The sequence below is a fragment of the Petromyzon marinus genome, chromosome 29 (genome assembly GCF_048934315.1).
Source record: "Petromyzon marinus isolate PM22_M1 ecotype Great Lakes invasive population chromosome 29, UKy_Petmar_22M1.pri1.0, whole genome shotgun sequence".
In the NCBI taxonomy this organism is placed as follows: Eukaryota; Metazoa; Chordata; class Hyperoartia; order Petromyzontiformes; family Petromyzontidae; genus Petromyzon; species Petromyzon marinus.
Window position 1 is genome coordinate 2,617,952 of NC_133695.1, and position 22,638 is coordinate 2,640,589.

Genomic DNA, 22,638 nt, shown 5'->3' on the forward strand with positions numbered 1-22,638 from the left:
TGGCGTTTCAGAGGCGCCGGTAATTAGTGTAATTGCTAGTCCGTTCTGCTCGAATTTTCAATTAGATTCACGATTACAGTATTACAGCAATTGCGCTGATTCAGACGTCAGCCCTTTGAACGTTTTCATTAATTTCCTTTAATTCCGCGCCTATTTGGTTTCCCCCTTAGCAATTATAAACACAAAGTGATTGCACAGCAGCAACATTTTGGTAAAGCAAGCGGGCGTCGTTCGTTGCAAAATATTGGTTTAGGGAAATGCGCGCGTGGAGCGTTGCACCGACACGTAACGCGTGTTCGAGTTCTTCGCTCGTGCAATACGAGGCATGGTTGTGCGATTGCCCCAAAAACGTCGCTTATTTATATACGTATCCCCCCCCCCTGTCAAGGCCACAGTGCTATTGATAAATGTGTTGAGATTTGTATTCGGAGAGGGGTTAATTGTGCTCGGTGCACCGCTGTCAAAGCAGCAGCAGCATCACCTAACAATGCATCCAATATGTTTGCATCATTCATTCGATTTTGTTTAAATGTAAGCTCATATAAGATAATTAAATGGAAACAAAGTGAAATATCAGTGATCAAATTGGGGCATATGTATATAAAGCTTGCAAGTACAATTATTTTATACTGGCAAACAGGACTATCTTGATACAGCCTAGACACTCAAATATGTGTTCGTGGCTAAGATAACCTTGATTAACGTCATGTAATGAACGCTCGGGGCTTCATTTCAGCAGGCGTCTGTCCGGGTGTCAGGACAATGTCCCCGCACTCGGCACACCACATCCAGTACACGTCTCGCTAGGGCGTGTCGCTAGCTACGAGTCACCTGCCCGCCGCCCCAGTTCACCAGCGAACAACTAAAACATTCAGAGATAAATTTAAGCCGTGCCAACGCTTACATACGGCGTACTGCAGTATATTACTTCAAAATAAAACACAGCGACAAAAGCAACGTACTGTCCATTTAGTTTTCACTATTTCAGGATGTCAAAAACTTTCTTGATTCCTCGAGTGTGTGTGTGTGTGCGCGCGTATCCTAAAGCACGCGTGTCAGTGTCCGCGTGCCTGTCCGTGTTTTGTCTTTTCTAGTCTCCGTGGTGCCGCCGCGCGTCTCTGCGCCGCGCGTGCCCGTGCGTGCCTGTGTGATACATTCATATTGCCAAGCTTGCACTGAAATCCAATCGAATATCTCTCTGCGGTAGGCTCGCGGGATAACTTAATTTAGCACTGGCACCGTCGCGAGCTCAGACGTCACTCCCCGATGCATGCTTTACGGGGGGAGTCTCCGAGCGGATAAATTGCGCGTAGGGGACTGCGTCTCAAACGGGACAGACACCCCACCCCCTCCACCCCAGCTCATTCCTCGCTCGCCCCCACGACTCAAATTTGTATTTAACTCCAGCACCCCTCCCCCCTCCTCCTTCACCCCACACATGTTTTCTTCATCTTATAACCACCGCTCATTCTCCCCGAGCCGACTCCGTTCTCTGTCAACCCACACCCACTGACACCAATCAATCCATTCACCCGTCCAGTCCGTACTTACCGCTGCTGGTAGGAGCCCGGAGCGTGGCACGTCGGTGGGGCCCCCATCCCTCCGTTGGAGTGCCCCTCCGCTGGCTGCGGACAATCAGCGTCGTCCGTGGGGCCCTCGCAAGCGAGCTCCGGGTAGAGCCTGAGCATCATCCCTCCGCAGGGTGCAGCACACAGGGCCCCCACCCCCTCCACCGACAAACAAACCGCCTCTCCTTTTATTACAAGAATAGCAAACGCGAGGCACCAGCCTTCCGTCTTGAAGCCGCTCTTCGCACGGCAAAGTTACGTGTCCCTGTGCATGTTATCTGTTCAGCGACAGTGCCACTAGAACCCCGATCAGGTTGCTTGCTGCTGCTGCTGCTGGGGTGGCCGCGAGTAAAGTTTTCGATGTTGTCGTTGACTTGTTACTTCTTTATCTCCATGCTGGTGTTCGTACTTCGCATTTACACGCCTGCGTTCTCAACTCGGGTCTCGCCTTATTGTCTCGCCATGTTCTTGTCAAAGCGCGTGAAGTTAGACCGGTCTCGTCACCACAAGTCCCCGCCGTTCTCTCCGTCCGCAAGTGCAGCGAAGGAACATCTACAACGTTTCTTTACAGAATGCCCCGTTAGAACATCGCTCCAAGAGCCTCGTCGGTCGCTCTTCTGCGAGCAAGGTCTCTGCTCAGCGCATAGCGGCCGCAGCTTGCGTGCGCGCGTAATCCCGTGGGTATGTATGAGCGCCTCTCTCTCTCTGTCTCACCTCCTCCTCCTCCTCGCTCCGATCACGACTCGCACTTCAGAAAAATATAATGTTAATAATTCCAACAATTCCCATTCAACGTGATATCTAGCAGCACGCACACACACAGATGCTACTGCTCCAAGCGATTCGAATAAATGTGCTCGCTCACCGCAGAGCAAAACACGCGCAGCCGCCTGAAAAAGATGCTGCTGCTGAAGATGCGGCTGACGATGCTGCTGCTGATGATTATGATAATGATTACATTAAAGAAGCTTCGCTTATCCCCTAAGCGTCACGCAGCACCGTCGGCTCTCGTCTTGGAAGTGCTCATGCCCGATGCGACGTAGTTGTGCGTTTTGCCGTCTCGGAGTGTGATGATGTTTAGCTCTCTCTCTCTCATCTCTCTCTCTCTCACGTCGTTCCCTCTCCTCTTCTTGAATGCGTTGCTAAGAGCGCATGGGCGACTGGTCTCTCGGTGCGTGTCTGCCTGTGTGTGTTCGTGCCAGGATGCTTTGCGCCGTTGCATACGCGGGCAAACCCGTCTTCTCCACCACCACCACAGCACTCCCCCCCTCCCAACCTCACTCCATCTCCAACCTCTACACTCCCCTCCTCCTCCCCACCACGACACACACGCCGACACACACCCTACCCGACACACGCACAGCACACCCCACCCCCTCAGAGACAATTGAGAGGCCGAGTGATTGTCAGGGCCAACGATGAATATGCGGAACAGCCTTGACATTTCAACACTTTTATATTTATATACAGCGCGCCCAGTAACGCGCTTTGCAAATCGGTGACATCTGCAGAATAGTTAATTATTGCCGGTATCATTATTATTATCGTTGTTATTATGATGTAAACTATTCATCTTTGCGCATGAGGATGTCTGTGCGGCCAGAATCTGGATGCAACTGAGCCCCATCTCCAACTTCTCCTGCTCAAGGCTCAGACCGCCTTCTAAATGTTTCTAGTCAAGACACACACATCTTGGTAGCAGCGCCGAGAAGCAGCATTGGTTGTGATTGTGCAACAAACGTTAAAATGACTGCTCTGTCACATTCTCTCTCTCTCTCTGTCATGCGCATCCGGCTTTTCATTTGCAAGCACCATTTGATCTACAATCTGTTCTCCATTGTTAGACGGGAACTGGACTAAAATGCGAAAGAGATTCCTACAATGTATTTTACCAGGTAAGGCCCCACTGAGGTACGTTGCTCTTTTTCTAGAAGCGACCTGGCTATCTCAAATGGAAGCTCAATGAAGCAGCGTATCACGTGCAAATATAGAACAGCCACATGCTCTAAACGCGTCATGTTGATTCTCAATGTGGACGGGGGAAACCCGCATGACTCGGAGAAATATCCACGCGTCCATGGGGAAAACGTGCAAACTCCAAATATACAGGCGTCGGGGGTTTTGGATCGAACCCACAACCTCCTCCATACCCGGCGATGTAGTTAATGTCTCCGCCACCGTGGCGCCCCACGTTAAGCAATGGCCTTTGCACGTACACACAGGGGCCGAGAGAGCTCAGAGCAAAACTGCACGGTGGACGCAAGCACATCGCATCGTTGACTCATTCCGTTGGGCGTTCAACTTTAGTTTCGAGTTTGCTTAAAATTAACCGGGTAGCGTGCGTTTTTGTGCGCCCACCCCCTTCAAACGAGGCCACGTCTATGGACTTGCAGCAGAGTGAAAGTCGTTTCTGATCTGACCACAGAACGTGGTTGGATACGGACTGTAACGCAGTATGCATGTCTATGTCGGCACACACCGTATTCTCCAGATTATGAGATGCACTGCTCCCCCTCCTGTGTTGTGAAACTCAAGAGTTGGAGGCAGGGGGGGGGATGAAAATCCAGCATTGCCGGGTGGCGCAGTGGACAGTGCGCTGCGCTCCAAACCTGGCGACCCGAGTTCGATTTCCGCCCACGACCAATAAGAGTGGCGAATATTGAAACCGGTCCTGGGCCTCCCCTAGGTCGACTCAGCCTCAAAATGAGTACCTGGTGCGGTGTGTAAACATCGCAAATAGGGAGACAAAGGCGGCCGGGCGTGGTATTGGCCACCCACCCCCTCGTGTGCTGACATTCAAAGGCGCTCGCTAACAGCACTTGCCCCAACAGTATGTTAAGGCTACACGGGCACTATTTGTCTTTGTGTACCTTCATTAACACTGGGCACAAGTCTTACTTTCCGGAGCGTCTTATAATCCGGAGTCTACGGTACATGCCGTGTACCGTACCACAGTATGCACGTAGATATCCCGTCCTGCTTTTGGGCGATAGCCGCACTGCTACTCAGCGTCGGATTAAGCTAAGTGCGGGGCCTATAGCATATGATATAAAGGGGCCCTAAATAAAAAAAAAAACATGAATATTAAAACACCATTTTTTTCTTGCACAGTAAAGTAATTGCATGTTTTCATTTGCTATTCAGCCAGATAATACGACAAATCGCTAACCTTAAACACCTAGTAGTTCATAAAAGTTGAAGGCAGTAAAGTACTATATGTAGCTACTATTGCTACTAGGAACAGGTCCCTGCAGGGTGGGCTGGTAGGAACATTGGAATTTTTCACGTCGTTGAAGTATTGAAAGGGGACGGACGGACGGACACATTAATCTATTGCAGGCTGGTACACTCAGTTTACAACGTCGTTCCTACCAGTATAATCCGGCACTGCTGCCACGTGTAACGTATGCTGCTGGAATTCGGGGATGAAATGCCGCAGAAAGAGAATGGCGATACTCTGCTCAGATTAAATTCAAGGTTGAAATTAAATTTCCAAAGATTGTCAAAATTCTGACTCGAACTGCGAGGTCCGCACGCAACATGTCTCTGGCGTTCAGTGAGCGATCTGCGCCACCTCGTGGCGTCCCTGCACGTTTGCAGTTACTCGAGCATCACTTGCAAGCTGATGGAAGCATCCAGATTTTACTGATTCTATATATACCCAATGACATTAATAATAAGCGCACGGTGCTCACGACAGTCCTCAAGCGCTTTGTTGTTTGTGGCGAAACGGTTTTCATTTTTAGCCTCAGTTATGACTATAATGAACTGAACACGGTGTCCGTATAGCTTTCCAAAGTTGCGCGTTCACACGAACACGACAAATACCAATTAAAATGTTTTACTTTACATGGCATGCTAATACGTACAAACAGGGGTGGTGGAGCGGTGGCACAGTGGTTAGCGCACTGCTGCACTATGAACCCCCTTTAGTCATCACCTGAATTCAAATGCCGGCGACGGCACAAATCGGAGGCAAGGGATAAGCATGGCCAATGAGTCCCTGTAATCACGACAGGGGAAAGGGGCCTACATCCAACAGTGGTATTGACAAGAGGAATGTGTGTACACACATATATACATGTAATACAATATGGTAAAAGTGCAGCCCTGCAATTACCGTGAATTCTCACGCCATTGGCGGAAGGGTCTCCACTCGAGGGAGCTTCATAAAGATGTTGGCCTACCCTTCCACGCAGGCCAGACGTCTCGGAAGTGATGTGTGCACCAATTTACACCTCTGCGATGGAACAGAGCTGGGGGGGGGGGAGGGGGGGTGTGAGTCGTGATGCTTCGCCATCGCTTAAACTTCCACGCCGGGACCTCTAACAACCGGCGACCACCTCTATATTACGCAATAATATACTAATCTAAACAATACAAACATTAAATCCTTAGATACTCGACAGAGCAATGCATGGAATGGGTCGGGCTATACTACATTCGTATTGAGCTGCAGAGCTTGATAATATATAAGATTAAATACAAGCGGAGTAACTTCACACAGGAAATGCATAATGTTGGCATGCGGGCTAATGGATTAACGCTGCTCGGAAGACAAACGCATTTCTGCTTGGCTTCATTCAAATTAATATCCATTGGAGCCGTTGCTATTATTCATGATCCCTCTTTTTTATGAAACGGATCTGTGTTGCTTTAGGGGGTTTGTCCCGCACACGCAAATACGCAGACACTGCGCCTCATAAATACTTAATGCTTAAATGAACAGACTTACAATTACTATCGTCCGTGGACAAACTCAAGTCAGCAACTATAGAGCATTGCCTTATTTACTTTTTCATTTAAAAACAGAAAATAGGGGGGGGGGGCGGGGGGAGACGCGTGCAATTCCTAGAACCCATTTATGACTTGCGGCGGTGCTCAGGAATCTCTCTCTCTCTCGTTTTGTTAAATTGTTAATGACGCAATTTAAATGCACACATTACGTGCCTTGATTCCGCCTAACGAAGCACCTGCATGGCGTGGTTATCCTTAGCCAAAGCAATATTCCGCGCCGTATGCTCCAAACGTTGCCCTTCATTTATTCCGTGGCTGGCACTCGGAGCGACGCGAGACGACGGAGGGAGGCATTTTAAGATGTTTTTTTTCCCTCCCCTCTTCTCTCGCAAAAAAAGGACAATTATAGCAACGCGTGCGTCACACGCTCAGCGTACAACGACAAAGATGAAATATACCCCGCCTAGCCTCATACGGACTGTCGGGCCAAGCGGTTTTGAGCGGAACGGGACGAGACAAAGATCTCCCGTCAAGCCTTGACGATACTTTTTTTTTGGGGGGGGGGGGGCACGTGCTGTCAGCGAGCACCTGTGAAGGCCGGAACGGCACGCGAGGGGGTGCGTGGCCAACACCACCCACGACCGCCTTTGTCTCCATATTGTCAATGTTTGCACACCGCGCCGGATACTCATGTGGGGCTGAGTCGACCTAGGGGAGGTCCATTGACCGCTTTCAGATCATCGTCACCGAGGTTGGTGGCCCTAATTGCTTATGCCTCAAAAAGTACAGAAAACGGCTTTTATTCCCCACAAACTTTGCTTTTGTGACCAGGACAGTGATATTTAGAAATTTACCTATTTTCAATGAGAAAACGTGCGCATTTGTGTCATTCCTTCACGTAAAGTCCTGGTCACAAAAGCAACGTTTGTGGGCAATAATAGGCATTTTCTATACTTTTGAGGCATACGCAATTAGAAAATAACACTTAATACCCACGATCAAAAATCCTGTTACATAGTGAATTATCAATCTAAGAGCGATGATGACGATGATGATGACGATGATGATATTGGATCATCTTTGACGATGTGTTTTTAGTTCGTTGTCCTTCCCGCTCACCCTCACATGCGCACGCTTGGCTACGTGCGGCGCGAAAAGAAGCCCAAACATACATTCAAACACACGCACTCCACTGCTGGATGAAGGCTTCCGCAAGCCATCTCTCACGATCTTGCGACGCAACAATCCACGAGCTCCTTGGCGTCGTTCCATCTCCTCGGCGGGCGGTTGTCGTGAGCGCGCACGAAGCGTCGCCCCCTTCCTCGGCTACTTCGGCGGCGGTCAAAACACGCGCGGCTGATCGTTTGTGGCCACGAAAAAGCCACCGCTGGATGATCACCCCCTCCCGTTTGTCTCAACCTCCAGTCCGCCTATAACTTCTCCTACACATCAGCTCGCACGCACACACACGCGTCTATTGCCTAAAGAGCGCGCTCACTCCTCTTCATCACAATTGGGGGCCAGCCACGCGACCCCAAATGCTCAATAATATATTAGACGCATTCACCGGGGTGGCTACGGTTAATCCACAACGTTTAACATCGCTTCGCAAAACACTGTCTGCCTTCGTTGCAGTGCCTTCGTTGTCCTCGTCACGATCTAGCCCCTGCTTGGATGAAGGTTCTCCCCCCAAAAAACGTGTCACGGTCGGTGCGTGTTGGTGAATGGGGGTGGCACATCAGGGCCAGTTCGTGTCTTGTTATGGTTACTCGCCACTGGTATTAATCGTGCCACGGAGTCGAACTCGGCTTGCCGGTTTCATAGTGCATTTGACGAAGCACCGCACTCTCCTGGACTGTTGGGGCAGGTGGTGTTAGCAAGCACATATTAAGGTCAGGGTTTGTGTTGGGCTGGACCACGCCATGCCCGACCGCCTTTGTCTCCCCATGCTTACACAGTGTACCATTTAATAACGAGCTGGCATATAGAGTACGTTCTGGGCAGGTTTCAGAGAGCACTTGCCATTGATGTTGATCATGGCCGGGAGTTGGACCCATGCAACGTAGTGTGCCGACCACGGCATCACCACGTCCCCTGCACGCAACGTACACGCGGATCCATTTATGGACACCTCACTGAGATAAGATTCGGATTGAAAGAGAGAAAAACACATATTTAGAAGCCTCGACACGTCTCCCACCGGTCTGACTACAACTCATTACATCTTTCAACACTCTGCTCTGCGAGATGTGGTTGATCCATCGCGTTCACAATATGCAATCCCCCCCGTTGAGAGGATAAGTTAAATAGGGTCATTCGAAATCAGTGGGGTGTCTGCAACTGGATCACACTGTACAGTATACCTGAAGAACGGATACACAGTACGTTGGTGTTGCCGATCCATATACAGTGTTATTGGATTTGCCAAGTGATGGTTATTGATAGTGCAAAAAACACACACAAACGAACCATAGATTTCTCTTTAATCATTAATTACACCGAGTGCACCGAGCATCAGTCTTTATGAAGAAGCACAGCTGTTTGTAATTAGTTGCTTAGCATTCCATTCTCACAGGGATGTTTACATAATTACTTATTTATTTCCCACGTCCAAGCTACCCCCCCCCCTCATTAATATCTGCATATTTACTGGAATTTAACAAAATTATTTTGTGATAATTAAAATTTCTCTTAAAAAAAGAGAGTCTATTGCATCATATATTTTTTTTACTTTAAATGGATTTCTCAGTTACTAAATGTCTACACTTGGGTGAAAGTTCATGTATTCTAACGTAGAGCTGGACAGAGACCGTTTTAATACTGTTTATCTGGAGACATTCTTCAAGTTAAATTTATATCAGGGCTCCATTTTGTACAGTGCAGTCTCCAAATATTATTGGCCTCCCAATGTATCTGCTATGAAGAAGGGCAGTTGCCTAAAACGTCACCTAATATATATTATATACTTTCCTTTTCGAACAGTGTTATTGGCAACCGTGTTTGGTGTTGGTAATTTGTGTTTCGTGGATAACGGCCATTACCAAATCACACGGCATTTGTAAAATCATCATCAGATCTCGAAAGCTATCCAGGCTTGAGCCTGGATAGTTCTTGCATGGGCCAACATCATGCATGTCACGTTGCCATAGATGACTGCGGGGCAACGTGGCACAGCAGAAGGAAGTGAATTAATATTGTTGTACTGTACTTCATATGCTGCCATGATTATGCTCAATGCCTTTAATAACCCAGATGGATCTGCGTGGCAGAGGATGTTCAGGTGACCTTCACGACCTGCATGGTTTTGGAGGCCCTCATCCACCAAGTGGATTGATAAAAAAAAATGTCTGTACATGTTCTAGGTGGCTGTGGCTGTATGTAAATTCAGTAACCTACTCACTGTGTTTATGCCATTTGGTGATGCTGCGTAGGCAGTGGTGCACAACCAATTAAACACAAAACCTCAATAGATTAATCAGTAACAGTAAAATATAACGTTTTTGGACAATGACCATTTTTAATATCATGTGCCATGAAGAAATACCATTGGCTGAAACTTCTCTTATCATATTTCCTTTTAAGGCAGTGTTATTGACAAGCGTTTGAATTAGCCATTTAAACATATTTACTGTACGTGAATTGCACGTTCATTTTCATTATTTCATGAAGTGAAGAAGCCGTTTAGTATAAGTTGGCTTGGGCGGGGCATGCCTTTAGGAGGGATGGTGACCTGTGGTCGAGACTAATGTTGGAGTGACAGCCAAGGGGGCCGGGGGGGGACACACACACGCCTGAGAGGACATCCGCTGCGAAGATGGAGGCATGAGATCAGCTCCTGTGCAGTACCTGGCTGGACTGTTGCGTCGCAGAACCGTGAGGGACCGCGACGGCTTGGGACGAGGCCCTTCATCCAGCAGTGGATGGATCGCGGCTGATGACGATTACGATGATGGGAACTCATTGATTCAACAAGTCTCTTTGAGAAGAGAGACCCATGCAGACGAGCGACAACCGATACAGGGAGCGAGTTAGACCTCGGCGTGCAAAACATCAATTTGGTCATGCACTTGGGCTCATGTGACAAAGAGCACTTTGCACAAAAACCCATTGTCTTGTCCAACGTCAGTTGCACCTGGCAGACAGCAGGACTTGCAACTGTGACTGCTGTCGTAACGTACACGTACGTCATCGGAATGGAATCAGAATAAAAACGAAAGTAAAATGCCATGCGGAAGGGCGTGCGGCACAGCTTGGTGTCAGCTATGATAGAGTGCGGTCGTGTCGCTACTGTTCTCTGCGGTGAGTACAATGTGTTTCAAAACAACGGCGCCACGCCTCTCCAAGTCAAATTTACACTGAGCCGCTTGCGCATGCCGAGATTCGGGCCATAAAGAGGGCGGTGAGCGATTGGGACAGGCATGCCGCGATTTCGTTCTTCTCACCAGGGTCCATGCCCATCCACGCCGCGCCACCGCATGGCTCAGCGCAAGCGTGTGACCGCAGCAAGGACGCAAAATCGTGCAAGCGGATGGATTGCGTAACATTTTTTTGTTTTTGTTTCCGACGATGCGTTTGCCCAGCGAAAGCACTGAATTAGCGACAGTGACTGCAGCGCCGAGCGCTCGGAGCGCGCGGAGCTGTGCGGCCCTCTGACAGCGATGGGGCGACGAAGCTCGGGCAGCGGCTCCTCCAGGCATAGCGCGGGTAGCGCTTTGATCAATTCTGGCGTTTTTCTGTGGTGTGAGTTCCTAACAGCAACATAACTCCATGGTAACATTTAATTCATATTGGACCATCTTTACAAAGAACCCCCCCCCCCGGTAGGAGACAGTGTGTGTGGCAGCTAAGGCATGCGGTCGATGCAGGCAACAGTATTACAAGCACAGCACAAAGATGTGTGTGTGTGTAAGCGCATTGCCTTATATAGGGTAGATGGTTTCAATTACGACCCCCTGTAGGTTCTACACTATGTGGTGGTTAGTGCTTGATTGCCTCAGATTTGTGATTAAAAAACCCAAGGTGTACGAATTGTCTTGCATCTCCTACATCATTCCACACCACTATGCATCGATTGCATACAGTGCACCCTTGCTGACAGGTGCATTGTGGTTCCTGGATTATGGTTTTGCAAAATATGGCCTAAATGTTGATTCTGTATATCGTACGAAACTCCGAATTTGCATGCACAGTGAATTGAGAAGACAAGCTTAGCCGTGGCTTAAAATGGCAAGCACACTCAGCCAATGCTCAGGGATCTAATTGAAATGAAAACATCCGTAATGCCCACTAATCTAGCTCATGATAATATTATTGAACTCCAAAGCCCCCCAAATGGATGTCAAAACAAAACAACCATGGCTACTTAATGGGCACGTGAATTCACAAACCTTTTGTACAAATGCGTACTCAAAGCGTAGCATATTAATTCACTGTAGAAATCGTGAATTCTGGGTTTATGGGCCACGGATATTTTCGGTGCAAGATCCGGGTCAAGTCTTTGTTTGGCGCTGCCCACACAGACTGCCGTAACTCATCGGCTGCTGCACTCAGTGATCGTGTGCATAACCACAAGGACTTGATTTCAATGCCAACCATATGGGCTCTAAGGATTTCTGTGTTGTGTGTTTTTGTACGGGCGGGAAAAAAAGCCCTCTACTCATTAAATGGCCACGATGCGTCAGACCTTGCTGATTTTACCTTTAAAATACACTGTACGTTCAGTTATTCAGGATGGTCCTGTGCACAAAGTGAATTTTAGATGCGTAAATGTGGTAACATCTACGCATATTTGCATAAATTCTGCACAAATAATTGTGGGAAATGTGTGTATAGCACATAATCACGTATTTGTATGTATGTTGAACTTCTTTCGCACCGTACGTAGTCAACCGTGCTAATCGTCACATATCTACCCTGACAAGCTAACCGCCCACACCTAGCAGATATTATGTTTAAGAGATTATGTTTAAGAGATTATGTTTATGGTGTAACTCACATTTTCTTTAGGCGTTGCAACAAACCAATATACAGTGATGTCTTCTAAATATCACATTCACTTTTAATAGAGTGAAATGTGTTTCCATATTTTAAAAAGTGCATTCCTTATTGTTGTCCAGTAACCTATCGTGCACATGGTGTAGCTGTAATCTTCGATAGCTGTTTACAGATCTGATCTGTTTACATATCCGCTTATAGTCCCCAGCGAGTAGGAGAAGTTACGTTTAAAATACTCAACGCTGTCTGCACATGTGGAATACGTACACGCACACACGATGTGACCTCAATCTAAATGTGAATCGCCTTTGTTAACGCAGACAGCGTTAGTTGTCGAGCGCATCACATGGGACGGGTTTAACAATCATCAGGCGCGTGCGGTGTGTAACAAGTTAATCTGTATATAAGTGGGATAAGTGAATTGGTGAACGCGGAAAAACGAAGCGTGGTGTGGTGGTAGCCTGCGAGGACTGGAGTTTGGGAAACCAAGAGTTAGACGCTGAACTTTCCCAGAGTGCAACATTTTTATTCATTCCATTACGACTTACAACTCGATTGCTTCTCTACACAACACAATTGCTCTATTGATAGAGTAATCTATTGATAGAGTAACATTGTACATTCACATTATTACTCCTCTACACATGGTTATCTCCACCAAATAATCGTTTGATCAAGAGACCAAAACGCATACGAGAAGATTGGTCATACATTCCTCGAAACTACTTATAGGCCACTAGAAGCTACTTATAGACTGAAATACATTAAAATATATATGACTCTAAGATAGATTTTTCCATTCGAGTAAAATAATAATAAAGTGCCTTCTTATTCTTGTTTTTTTTATTTTCTTGCTGTGGTTTTCACACCTAATTATGATTGCTTGTTTTGTAGTCGAAACGTCGTGAGAATTTTATTGTTTTATATATTTATTATTTTATTCTTTCCCTTCTACGTGACTTTACCGAAAGAACCAAGAATATGAATCCCTGCAGTCACGAAAGCTTTAAATCAAAAGTGCCTTCTATTTGCCCTGCATTTTAAAAGATTTTACATCGATTCAGAAAATTTCCCAAGCTGTTTTCTCCCGTACTTGCGTGCTGCTACGGTGTTAGATTTGCCTGTAGCCCAGGTATCTCTTGGCGTGAATGCACCCAAATCACTTGAATCCAGACGTTCCAGCCATGCGAGTCACATCCCCGAGGCTTATGCGATGATATTCAATGAGAGAAAAAAATGGCATCCATAAAGAGAAGACGGAATCAACCGGCAACGGATGTCGCGGCACCACCATAACCACACGATCGATTGCGAGTTCGAACTCCGTTCCAATATGGGGTACGATGCGTTTCTCCTTGTGGTGATAAACATGTACAAGCGTGCACGCGTTATGCGTCTTTGTAATCTATGTGTACAATACTGTTCGTGTATAATTTACCGCACCTCCGATTAGCACTGTTGGTTACCTACGGTGCGAAAGAAGTCCAACATACATACGAACAGCAATTTGTCATTGCACTGCTAAATGAGGGCCTCCGAATGCCGTGTTAGTCATGGGGGGTGTGGTCCATACTTCAGCACGCTGGTCAGTGGAGGTTGGTGAATGGGAGTGTCCCGGGACTGTTTCAGGTATCACTCATCTCCGGTGTTCATCCTGTCTTGGGAAGTGGACTCGGGTCACCGGATTCACTGTGCAGCGGGCAAGCGACTCGTACCACCGTCCCATTCGCATGTGTGGATTAGTGGCACAGTGTTGTTCGTCGGTTCAATTCCGACCTTGACGCCTGTTTTATATATTTGGTTCTCCCCGCAGACGCATGGATTTGTTTCCGGGTCCTCCGGTTTCTACCCTCCACATTTAGAAACACGCGCTTAGAGTATTTGTCTGCTTGATTATCCACATGACGTAAGCCACTTCGTTGGGCTATGATTTGTGGCCGGGTCACTTCTGAAAAAGAGCTATACAGCTCAGTGAACCTTACCTGGTAAAATATCAATAATTTATAGTTTAGTTTATATGTAGCGTTATTGTGTGTATTTGGTGAATAGACATGATAATGTACAACCCTCTGATCAATTGCTGGATAGAATAAGAGGCCTCTCCGCGCCACGTCGGACATTGAGGTCGTTTGACCATCCGTCGCTACGTTGGTCAGCGTGAGTTGCTGAAGTTGCTTCCCAGAAGCGGAACGAGATGACCTCTCGCCGCAGGTGTTAGCCATGACCTGGAGTCAAAACTCAACCGACCGTGTGTGTAACGCAGTGCCCTAACCGCTGTACACCACCGCTCTTCCCCATGTGCGTGTATACAGTATATATACACACACACACAAATTAAAAGTGTGGAAGAACCCTGTGAGTAGAGATGTGAGTGTGTGTCTATATATTTCTTTAAACCAATTATCCTGAAAAGTATAACGCTATTGTTGGAGAAATGTACGCATTACACATTTTACAAGGACCGCACTTTGTGTTTTTTTACGTGTCAAATAAAGACCTTGTGTCCCCCCCCCCCCGCCCCTGTAATAGTTTGCAATTGTGAGTCTCCCCTGACACTGTTGGACAGAGATTAATGGAAAAACTTACATGATTAACTTTCAATCGGTTTCCTGCTTTAAAAAAACCCCAGAAACCATTGAGTTGTCTCGGCAATTATCTCCGAGTTGGCTGGCGCACGTGAAAGAGAAACGGAGGCCAACGCGTCTTTTCTTTCCTGCCGCCGTAATCGATGATGCGCGATGTTTACAGCCGTGCTGCCGATCAAAGCGCTGGCAACCGCCACCCAACCAGTTCACCCCACGCCCCCCCCACCCACGCCCGGGCCCCCCTCACCCACGCCCGGGCCCCCCTCCCCTCCCCCCCACCCACGCCCGGGCCCCCCTCCCCTCCCCCCCACCCACGCCCGGGCCCCCCTCCCCTCCCCCCCACCCACGCCCGGGCCCCCTTCTACCCACCCAGCCACCCCCGGGCCCCCATCCCCACAACCAACCCACCCACGCCCCCCTCCCCCCCACGCCCCCCTCCCCCCCACCCACCCACGCCCCCCTCCCCCCCACCCACGCCCCCCTCCCCCCCCACCCACCCACGCCCCCTCCCCCCCCACCCACCCACGCCCCCCCCCACCCACCCCCGGGCCCCCCCCCACCCACCCCCGGGCCCCCCTCCCACCCACCCAGCCACCCCCGGGCCCCCCTCCCGCCCAGCAGCAAGCGACCGGGTGGCATCGTGAAGAACACGCGTGGGTGCGTGCGTGCGTTCGCGTTCGCTCGTTAAAATTCCAATCAATTTTGGCCGGGTACAAATCCAATAACGGATATTGCATTAGAGGGATTACACCGCGTGCGGGAGGGAGAGAAGGGGAGTGAGCGAGTAAATAAATAAATAAATGCTGCCCCTAGCCCATTTCAAAAGCCGGTGGCTCGTATCCCACTCTGGTGCAGCCAACAAACAAAAACCGTGCGCTGGCATTACGCGACGTGCAATTACACAGCAGAGGGCTTTGTTTTGGCAGCAATTAATTACATTTCATATTCTTGATTAATAAGTGGAAGGCTTTTTTTTAACGTTGGGCAAAATTGCAGACAAAAACCCGTACAGATTTTTTTTCTTTACAGTATACTTAATTATCTTGAGGGTTCATCGAGAGATGTTTCCACCCCCCCCCTCTCCTTTATGGAATACCGGTGTGCGGAAATTAATTTAACCAGGACAACAAAATTTATGGGCCCTCCTAAAAAAATGAACACAGTAGATTAACCCTTGCAGTTTATCATTACGCGTTTGTTTATCTGTATACGATTTTTAGAGCGATTGCCCTCGCGTGCATTGACGTCCTCGCGGCCACAATACAGTATTTTCATTTGTCCTTCATCTTTGGAAGGTTTCCAAAACATTACGGACAAGTGAATCATGCTGAGTGAAATGAAGTTGTACTGCCATTGACAGCACCTGCGGTGGTCATTCACCAACATTAAATCATCTCGACTGATAATGGATTTTTTTTCACCCACGCATGCGCCGGTAGAGGGCTCTATTTTGCAATAATCTCTATTTCAGGGAGTTGCATGCCGGAACATCTGTTCCATGGGATAAGCCTCTCTATTTCAGCTGCGAAAGGTCTTTTTTTAAACTAGATTCGAAGCTTTCGTGACTGTTTGTCTTTGTGTGTGCCTCTCTCTCTGCATGTGTCTGCCTATATTGTTTCCGTGTCTGTGTTTCATCATTCATTCTTACCTTATGATGGTTGCTTGTGTTGCAACCGAAACGTCGTATTCTTTTATTAGATTTTATTTTCTACGTGACATTACCGAAAGAACCAAAGAGTAGGTCCATTTTTACTATGTAAATCATGGTCGCTGAGCACAGGTTGAGAGGATCAGATGCCAAGTGACCAGAAACGAACACTACTATTTAAGATACAATTGATAAAAGTTAACGTTTTCTCTGATTTCAGCAAGGTTACATGAACTTGGGAAAATAGACGATGGGAGGAAAATCCAGAGTTGAGTAGAGCGAGGAAAGAAGCAGAGAGAGAAGTGGCGTTAAGACCTGAAGTGTGGCGGTGTTGGTTGAGCAGAGTGTGGATGAGACAAAGCATTCCGTCTGGTCGACCGTGTCCTCAACATCGGTGGGGAGAATCAGTGATTTCATGAGACAGTGACCATGCTAGTCGGCTAGGAGCGATAGAAGATTGATCAGTAGGCGACTGTTATGCTTATTGGAGGACTGTTCGGGATGACCCAATTTAAAATTGATCTCAGTGCAGAAGAAGGCGTGGTGTGGTCCAGTGGCTTATACTGCGGTTGGCATGGGTCCTAGTGCAAAGAACGAAATGGGGCCACTTGTCCCAATATATTCCCCTCTTTGCAGCCCGCTGCCCAACTCCCCAGTACAAACATGTCTGAACACCACGTGGCCATTTGTGGACGATGCAAAAAAAAAATCGGCATTTCCTGAATATATGCATTGTGGTCCTCATCAACATTAACTTGAGCAAATGTTACACCAACTGACAGCAGCAGTGATGCAGTGATGGACAACGGTGGATCGGTTTTGCCATAATTGGAGTCACCTTGGATGCAGTGGCACCGCCTTCACAACTCAATAGTAAAACCACTGGTGTGACCCCCCCCCCCCTCCCAGAAGCTGCCACGATTCCATATCAAAGCAGATAGCAGGAGGTGGGGGAGAAGGGGGGTGTTAGATCAATACATGAGACATACAAAAGTGGGTTGCTTTAACTAGTACAGATAATTAATTATTAAGGCACATTAGGAATACTTAATTATCCAGCATGCTTAAACGTTATATTAATTGTAAAATGTCAATAATTGGGGAAAAAAGTAAACGATGCGGTTAATTTAATTTAATTCACACAAATGATGTGGATACTACACGTGTTTTTCACATTGGCGGCGCTTCAGCACATTTATATTCTTGCAGATGATGACGATGATATTGTTACTGAATTGATATGAACACAGAAAACAAGAGAAGTTGAATCAGTGCCACGTGTTCACTGCGCAAGCGAGGTGGTGTATTTGAAAACAAAACAAAACACCTTCAACGAGGCGATTTTGCCCCGTGGAAACATCAAACGGACAGAAATTTGCGAGTGTTGCGTCGTTCTTCCAAACGTCCTCGAAGCACTTGCGTGCGCTCGTGTTTACGGGCTGTGCTTCAGAGGGAGCGCCTTGCATTCACCGTTACGGTGCACAAAAGTACCCCGCGTTCCTACCAAAACCCATAAAGTCAGCAGGGGTCAGCCCAAGACTGGAATAAAATAGATTAGACACAGGCCCTTGCGTTCGCTGACCTTAAAAGCATAGCCGCGCTTGTAATCACACGCCACTCATCATCGTCGCACGCCTTTATTTTGCTCCGGTATGATAGCCATTTGAAGCCGGACCGACCCATTTTGTTTTAATTGGCTGTCTCAGCAAAATAAATATCGGACCATTATCACGAATGTGCAGCATTAGATGTAGAAATATGGCAACTGCATATTTCTTGGCTTTTTCTCTTTACCCGTTAATTGCTATTGGGGTTGTCTCGTGTTCACTTGCTGGAAAGAAAGCGGTTATTCTTTCGCGGTGTAATTGTACTGAGAGATGCTTGAAAATCTTCCGGAGGAATGGCCATTGTATTTTATTATAATTGCGTAAACTTTTCTCAACCGGTGCCGGTTCTTCAGAGCGGCATTCTATCAGCTGCGTAAGACCATCCATTAGAAGCGAAAGTTTTTTTGTGCGGCACAAAGATTAATCCCTTGCTGCTCCCTTAACCGCGAAGCATATTTGCATGTTGTGCAACCCGGAGTTTTAATGTAATTGATTTGGTAAAGAAGATCTTCGAAGCGTGATGCGTTAGTCATCTCGCGTTACGTCGAAGCCGCCCAACATTCTCGATCCACCGCTAGATGAAAGTGACCGTCACGCCCCAAAGTCCTGCGCCCAGAACCTCCGTATACATATGCAACGTACACACAGTACACACAAATTATGCGAAATCAACACACACGCGAACCGCGCGGGGTGGGCGGTGTTTTCATCTTGACTGATGAAGTTGACAAGTAAAATTGCTTGCTGTTTAAAAAAAAACAAGAATTCCTGGGTTTGCACAGCACTACAAAATGCTTGGCAGAGCCACCACATGAATCCGTTTAGTGCCTACGGCACATTAAGGCCGGGCTGTAATTATGGGCTGAGGGAAGCTTGCAGTGGATTGAGTTTCAGCAGAAATTAACGTCAACTGCTCCTTCCCCCCCACCCCCCACCTTTTATTTTTCTAAGGGAAGTAGGGAGGGTGTTGGAGATGGATGAAAGAATGCAACTTTATTCTCGTATGATAGCGGGCTAAATTTAACGTTAGTTTTAAAGTTACGAAATGAAATGTTGCGCTCCGATAATGCCTAAAAGTTTGTGTTCGTTACCTCTCGATCGAAATTGTGGCATTCAAGCGGCGGTTTCTGCCACGCTGTATCGAAAGTGGCCGTGCTTGCTAATGGCGTCGAGATGTGGTCAATCTTCTTTCGAGTGGCTTATGTAGAGCAGCCATTAGAGATTCGCTCGTAAGTGATTTAGCCATCCACTTGCTTTGTCTGAGAGTTGGTGAAATGCAGATAGAGTCAATAGGAGTTCCCAAACGTAAGGGAGAGAAATATCCTTAATAAAGAGCATTCATCTTCTTTGGTTCTTTCGGTAAAGTCACGTAGGATGAGAATAAAATAATATATTGATAAAATAAAATAACACAATACAATTCTCACGACGTTTCGGCCACAACACAAGCGGCCTTCATCAGGTGAATGGACGAGACTGTCTGGAGGACAGCGCTGGAGCGAACAATGCCACGCTCAGATCGCGACCTTTAAGCCGCTTGTGTTGTGGCCGAAACGTCGTGAGAGTTTTATTGTGTTATTTTATTTTATCAATTTATTATTTTATTCTCATTCTACGTGACTTTACCGAAAGAACCAAAGAAGATGAATCCTTGCAGTCACGAAAGCTTTAAATCGAAAAAGAACATTCATTTAGCAGCACCCAGCTACAAAGACAAAGCTCCCCCCGTATAGCCTCTGCAGACCTTTAGGCCAAGTTCTGTGAGTGTGCGCCTGTGAAGGCCAGGATGGCACACGAAGAGGGTGGGCGGCCAGCACCTCGCTCGGCCGCCTTTGTCTCCCTAGTAGCAATGTTTACACTTTGTACCAGGTACTCATTCGCGGCTGAGTTCGCCTCGTTGGAGGCCCAGGATAATTGTCACTGGCGTTGGCCGCGAACGGGAATTGAACTTTGGATCCGGGGTTTGTTGCGTAGCTCGCTAACCAATACACTATCGCACACAGCGACGCGCGCGCGCACACACACACACACAAACATCCACTCGTACATATTTCTGAAAATGCTTGCGACAAAACATGACCCTTTAACCCGACTATTTTGCCTTCAAATCGAAGCTGACACTTCAGTGGATGGCTAATGGGTCTCGTACACGGCGGCAAAAATAAAAGCGACAAAGCCGAATCAGATGCCGCTGAGGGGTGTACAGTATTTCCCTAGAAAGTCGATACGGTCTAAATTATTAATCAGTGCTTTTTTATATACAGTGACAATTCAAGTTACAGCTCAGCGGCCTTCATATTCTCTCCGATTGCCACGGTTGTCAGCGCAGCGCGGCTGCAACGTCAACCTTTTAATATATATTGGGTGCAATTGTGACCAATAGCCATGTCGGACATGGATACATCTAATCGGCATAATCCTTGGTTCCCTGCAGCTCAAAGACCCAGTCCTACAAGGCGTGTGGTGAAGGGAGGAGAGAGATGTCCATGTGTGAGCTCGGCATTATGCAGGCCTGAAGGCCAGAATCGGTGGTCTCGTGTTCATCAGGCAGGCAGTTCCATATTCCTGTGCAGCAGAGTGAAGGAAGGGAGTTTCCGTCCAGGGAGCAATGTTCTGGCAACTAGTGGGAGGGGGGTCAAGGAGATGACTTGGCAGCGTTGTGCATAATCGGGTGGCATTGCGTCTAACATGCGGGGGCGGCGAGGCGTAACGTCGTCTTCACGGGGTCGTGTGTACAACCTCGTGAAGGTTAAAGGGAAAGGGGCAGGCTGCGTCACCACCCTTTGTGCAGTGTTCAGGTGCGACACCTCGATCAAGATAAATTGCGTGTGCCTACATTTGACAAAGATTCCTTATGACAAGGGAGATAAATGCGAAATTGAGAGGGAAAGGCTTAGTCACGCCCCCCCCCCCCCCCCCCGTGCTGTCCTTTCAATGCAGTGAATGGAATTTCCATGAAAACGGCTTGCTGTGGTTTATTCAGAGACAGTTTAGATATTTATACGCGTTACGTTGCGGTTGGGGTGGTGCATGCCGTCGTTTCTTTGTAACTATCTTGTTCGCTACGGGACGACACCGCGATCATCATCATCGTCATCATTGTCGACATCGTCAGCCATGATATATCCACTGCTGGATGTAGGCCCTCCGCATACCGTCGACCATCGTTTGCGGTCACAGTGTCCGCGATCTGCCTCAACCCTGCCCATGAACAGATCTGACCCCTGCATGCCCTGCTGTGGTTGAGCTCCCAGGTTCATTAGGCACCTTTGGCTGCGCAATTCTGTCACCAACCTCTTCTTCATCGGCGCTCATCCTCTCTCGTGGCGTGTCCTGCCCATGCTCACTCGCGTGTTTGTTTTTCAAGTCAGTGTGATGTCTCTGATTTACTTTTGTTCTCCGATCCGTGTCTTCCTTTGTCTGTCTCTCAGTGTAATTTCATGCATGCAGCATCTTCCCCAATTCTCTTTGCACACTTTTCAGCTTTTGTTCCACGTTCTTTGTGGTCCCCATAGGAGGCTATTAAGCCGCTACACTTGCCTAACGCTTATGCCCGCAATTTGCATGTGCAAATGCCCCATTTCAGCCTCCTGGAATTTTTTTTTTTGGGAACATTACCAGATTGCAGCACTTTTTGTATTGGTGTTCTTTTCAAAAGCGTTTTAAAGATCCCTACGATGTGTCCTCTTGACAATGTGTGTAGGAGCAGAATATTACATGCTGTCATCATCAAAGCTTAATTTACTCATATTATTCATCCCTATATATTCTATTCGTTGTAAATTTACAACAGCAGAGAGAACATGTTCAGGACCATTGTGTGTCTACATTTGTATGCCTCTGATTTAACATTGTTCCTGTGCGAAGTCCAATCATCCACTTATTACAATGTAAGTATTTCATAATTGAAAGCGCCCAAAACAACATCGTGGAACAACAAATCGATTGTCCTTTTTTGTTGTGGTTTACATGTACGTAATATGCTCACGAACATGTAATTTCAGTCTCACGTTTATGATTTCCTGTTGTCGCTATTAAATGGCGTAAGACTCAAAACGTACAGCCGCTTTGTCTAAACTACACTTTTTATCTTACCAGGTAAGGCCCAGTGAGCTATATAGCTCTTTTTCAGAAGCGACCTGGCCACAAATTATAGCTTAATGAAGTGTGAAGTGGCTTATCTTGTGGAAATTTATCGCAGCCAAATACTCGCAAGGCATGTTTCTAAATGTGTAGGGAAAAACCAGAGGACCCAGAGAAAAATCCATGCGACCACGGGGAGAACACGCAAACTTCAAATATACAGGGATTCAAAGTCGGGGTCGAACCAACGACCTCCGGCATACCAGGCGAGGTAGTTAACATCTCGCCACTGTGGCGAAATCCATGAATGCTTCCCCACGGCATGTCACCAGTGGTTTTTTTTTTATCATACTTTACCACGCTGGTCATTGTGAGTTGGTAAATGTGTGAGGGGAGACCTTGGATCTGCTCAAATA

The 22,638-nt window shown here is 47.4% G+C and overlaps 1 protein-coding gene and 1 long non-coding RNA gene across 3 annotated transcripts in view; one reads left to right on the plus strand and one right to left on the minus strand.

Annotated features, from left to right (window-relative positions):
- LOC116947350 (neuronal PAS domain-containing protein 3-like) overlaps nt 1–2,841 on the minus strand; it is a 217,061-nt gene extending 214,220 nt beyond the window's left edge. The window contains exon 1 of the mRNA XM_032962983.2: nt 1,552–2,841. Within this exon, the coding sequence (XP_032818874.1) occupies nt 1,552–1,691 (140 nt within the window). The 5' untranslated portion in view covers nt 1,692–2,841. The remainder of the gene's footprint in view (nt 1–1,551) is intronic.
- The window catches only part of LOC116947351 (uncharacterized), an 81,850-nt gene that overhangs the window by 38,053 nt on the left and 21,159 nt on the right, over nt 1–22,638 (plus strand). The window lies entirely within an intron of this gene.